The sequence below is a fragment of the Procambarus clarkii genome, chromosome 6 (assembly GCF_040958095.1).
Source record: "Procambarus clarkii isolate CNS0578487 chromosome 6, FALCON_Pclarkii_2.0, whole genome shotgun sequence".
Lineage (NCBI taxonomy): Eukaryota > Metazoa > Arthropoda > Malacostraca > Decapoda > Cambaridae > Procambarus > Procambarus clarkii.
In genome coordinates, this window is record NC_091155.1 from 16,265,335 (window position 1) to 16,269,925 (window position 4,591).

Consider the following 4,591-nt stretch of genomic DNA (forward strand, 5'->3'; position numbering starts at 1 on the left):
TGTGTGTGTGTGTGTGTGTGTGTTGTGTGTGTGTGTGTGTGTGTGTGTGTGTGTGTGTGTGTGTGTGTGTGTGTGTATGTGTGTGTGTGTGTGTGTGTAGACCTAAAACATGTATGCAAGTGTGTATAAATGCTCATAATGTGATATTTTACATGACAATTAGTGGCAAGACAGAAATGGACACACACACGACGATGTGTAAATTCATGGTCAGAAACTTGAAAGTGTTGACGTATCACATGAACAAGGCCAGAGAGGGAGCGGAGGTCTATATAAAGTCACAAGTAGATCACAACTTCACCTCAGATCGATCCTGTCACTCGTCAGCGAGAACTATGGTCAGTCACCTCATATATTATCTCATATATCAAACATCAGCTCGAGGTTGTTGCATCAGATAATTCATTCAGTAATCATTTCGAGTTAGCTTCAGTATATTTAAAATAGATCTAGTTTCACTTGAAATATACATTATCAAGATCATAAAGCTCCATTTGCTATCTTTATGACAAACTGTATTTTCTATTTTTATTTTCAGAAGATGTTGTTGATAACGGCGGGTGTTGTCCTGCTGGTGGCGTCCTCCAGGGCAGAAGGAGGCCTCCACGGCGTCGGTGGAGGCGGGGTTCATGGAGGCGTCTCCGGTGGTTCGTTCGGAGGACACGGAGGTTCATCTGGCTTCTCCAAGGGCGGCTTTGGCGGATCCCATGGCGGCTTTGGGAGTTCTCACGGAGGCTTCGGCGGATCGCACGGTGGATTTGGTGGTTCCAATCGCGTCATTGGCGTTTCACGCGGAGGTGGATTTGGCGGTTCCCACGGAGGTGGATTTGGCGGCTCCCGCGGTGGTGGATTTGGCGTCTCCCACGGTGGTGGATTTGGCGGCTCCCGCGGTGCTGGATTTGGCGTGTCCCACGGTGGTGGATTTGGCGGCTCCCACGGCGGTGGACTTGGTGTCTCCCATGGAGGTGGATTTGGCGGCTCCCACGGCGGTGGACTTGGTGCCTCCCATGGTGGTGGATTTGTCGGCTCTCACGGTGGTGGATTTGGCAGCTCCCACGGTGGTGGACTTGGCAGCTCCCACCGTGGTGGATTTGGCAGCTCCCACCGTGGCGCATTTGGCAGCTCCCACCGTGGTGGATTTGGCAGCTCCCACCGTGGTGGATTTGGCGGCTCCCACGGTGGTTTTGCTGGAGGATTCCACGGGTAATTAGGCGGTGGATCCGTTACTGGCTCAGGTGAACGGACATATGGTAGAATAATGCAAAACAAATATGTAAATTATGTTGCAGGATGAGATTTGCAAGAGATAAATCATGGTTTTTATTGTTGTATACATTTTCTATAAACTAAAATGTTTTATAAAAATAAAAATAACCCGAAAAAAAGATTTGTTTTTCTGTTCAAAATGAAAATGAGAGAGAATATAAGCAGACGGAGATCCCCACTAACGTTGCTGAAGAGTGGACACCCACACATCTGCCACCCAACCCACACACCTGACATCCAACCGACAAATCTGAAACCCAACCCAGAACATCCTGACACCAATCCTACACATTTGACACCCAAATCACACATCTGCCACCCCAATCCACACACCTGATACCCATCCCACATATCTGATATCCAACCCACACACCTGTCACTCAACTCACATATCTGACACCAGACGCCCATCCCACACATTTGACACTCAACCCACACTGTTGTACCCAGATTATTATGTTAAATTTAGTTTGTATTCTCTCTCTAAATACTGACAGCGGAACTAGTTTTCGGAGCGTGTGGTGTAGTTAATGACTGTGTCAAATTTGGATTTGAGTCGGTGTGGGGGGGTGTGTGTACACCCAGTGTACCCCTGTTATCTTAAGATCATGGTGGGGGTGTCCGGGCATAGAGAACCTGTGTAGCTGTGTCAGAGGTGAACGGATGTGGAGTTCGAGATGGTCTTGTCAAGGCTTGTGAGTTGTGGGAGCGCAGTATCAAGTATTGACGGGAAGTGCTTTGAGGAGGCTGAATATATAGAGACGCCAGCAGGTGGTAGGTCTCATTACTGGGCAGGACCTTGCTGTAGAGGGGCCAGGACCTGTATTAATGGGATCGAGCCATTATATATTTATAAACGTCTGTGGTGAAAGTGACATGGGTTTGTACTAAAGTGTATAAAGAATATATAAGTGTATAAAAGTTTACACTATAAAGTGGTGGGTTTATACTAAGCTCACTAACAATGGAATATGTATGAATACCAAGACATATATAAGACTAGAGTAATAAACTCATTTATATGTAGAGTCTCTCATTGTTAGAGCCCACATTGTTTGAGTTAGGAAGATACTATTTGTCATAAATAGATACTCCTTCCTAAATGATTCCCCAAATCTTCATGTTAATCTTCTTGTTAGAGAAGATCTTCACTTGAGACAGTTAAGCAAGTCTCAGCTATGTCTGGGTACAAGTGACAAGATGAACAACCTATTGAGGTTTCTTCTTAATGAGGAGTGTTGTACATGGGGTTATGGCGGTATGTCACTCTCAGGATGAGTGGCGCTGCCCAATAAACTCGCCCCTCGGGGCAAAATTAAATTAAAATTACACAGAGCCCTTTCTCATTGTTCCGACTGGCAAACAATCCACATGGAACTGGAGAGAAGCCTTTAAGTATTAGTAAAAACGTGTTCACGAATACAGAAGTCAACACCCATATCAGAAGATATTCCAGAAAAATGGTATAACGGAACATCTTCTTGCTAATGGCTTTTTGGAGCCATTATCTGTATCAATAGCTGATACTTGAGATCTGGGGATGGATGTGGTCTTCATGGCCAGCCTTGGAAAGCTGGCTGTACCAGTTAGGGAGCTGGTGGGTTATTGTAGACCTTTAGGTCTTCCGTGTTTCCTTTAGCTGAGACTTTGGCTGAGACGTGCTGTCGTTGGAGTTTGGTGAGGTGGTCTTCATGAGGAGGTCTTGTACCGCGTCTGTGTCGAATTTGTGGTGTGGTGGTGGAGCTCCTACTCCGATTTCCTCATCTGAGGAGTCCGTAACATCCGTAGTTGGTGTTTTAGTCTTTCGTCTCGCAGCCTAAGGTAGGCTCAAGTGTCGTGGATTAGTGGTAGAAGCTATTTCAGAAGCGTTGGCGGTGCTGTTAGTATTTGTTGACAGCACGTCTGCTAGTACATCTGCTGAGATGGTGATGGTAGGAGTGTTGGGAGCTGGAGAGGGAAATACCTCTGTGTCGCCCGGGTCTTGGGTGGTTCTGAAGGCAGTGTTGAGTTTGACCTCGTGGTCGTCCTGGTGGTAGTCTCCGGAGTGGAAGTGGAGGCAGTGAGACTTGCGTCCGTCCGGGGCGATGATGGGGTCCAGGCCATTGGCTAGATACAGTGCGTTGAGATCTTTGTCAAATCGTTGATTGTCTTGTCCGGCAAGCCTCTTTGCTAGTCGAATAAGACCAGGGATAATGCCTGTACGTGATGCAGGGGGCTGGGAAGGTGCCTGTATGGTCGTGGGTCCCCATTGTGAAGACTGGGTCAACTGGTGGGAGGAGCCACTATTTGATAAGACTGGAAAGTCTTCTGGTCGGTTGGTGGAAGTTGAGGTTTTGGGTTGAGCACCTGGGGCTCTGGTCGTGGTGGTAGAAGGGTTGTTTCTCTTGGCTTCAACCTACCCTTGATGTTTTCCTGTCTACGGGGGCAGTGGTAGGAAATTGCGGGGTGATTGTCATCGCAGAGCAAACAGCAATGGGTTGTTGCTTTGCATATGGAGTAGTGATGGTCCAGTACGAACAGACTGCATTTCTGGACGGGGTGCTGAAACTTGTTGGTCGGGTGAGAGAGCTCGTAGCACTTGAAGCACTACTGGAGCTCATGGTATCGTTCCTTTTTTACTTGGTGGGGTTGAATTTGTGAGTTGAAGCAGCAGAAACCTTGTGTGGCCGTAGCTATGGCGGTGAAAGAAATTTTGATTGTAGATTTGTCGATGCTGCAGAACTCTAGGTTGAATACACCCAGGTTCGTATTATCGTTCTCGAGATTCTCCATGATCTTATGTTGCGGTCGGTCAGCGATCCATCGATTGTTTACAGCAATGACTCCGGTCCTAGAAGAGGAGTTCACCAAAAGTCATGTTCGTTTTCAAGGTGAAGAAAAAAGAATTGAAATTCGAGTCCTATTTCCCCTATCATATAGGGCATTAGACACGTAAATGGCTGGTCCTGCTGGTAAAAACAGTTCTTCCGGCCAGTAACTGACGTGGGAAGTGAGGATGTAGGTGGTGCTCCTTGTGAAGTATGGCATCGTTGGTCAAGAGTTTTCCTAGTTCTTCCTCACATGAAAATAAGAGCTCGATATCATCACCTTCCTGACTAATGTCAGTAGGTGTGATGGCAATAACGTCCTTCAGGACCTTAAGAATATTGCTTTTCCCGAAAGCATGACCGTCAAGAAGGGGGGGGGGGGATAGCTCTAACCTTTAGACGTTTGGGTGGCAGTGTTGCCCCACCCCTTCAACGGCTGGTAGTGTGTCCACCCCCTCAACGGGTGGTAGTGTGTCCACCCCTTCAACGACTGGTAGTGTGTCCACCCCCTCAACGGC

The 4,591-nt window shown here is 47.4% G+C and overlaps 1 protein-coding gene across 1 annotated transcript; it reads left to right on the forward strand.

The window, feature by feature from the left end:
- Positions 1–262: 262 nt before the first annotated feature.
- Positions 263–1,323, forward strand: LOC138354956 (keratin, type I cytoskeletal 9-like). Its single transcript, XM_069309567.1, has 2 exons — positions 263–338; positions 539–1,323. The coding sequence occupies exons 1-2, from the start codon at positions 336–338 to the stop codon at positions 1,205–1,207; spliced, it is 672 nt and encodes a 223-aa protein (XP_069165668.1). The 5' UTR covers positions 263–335; the 3' UTR covers positions 1,208–1,323.
- The last annotated feature ends 3,268 nt before the right edge of the window (positions 1,324–4,591 follow it).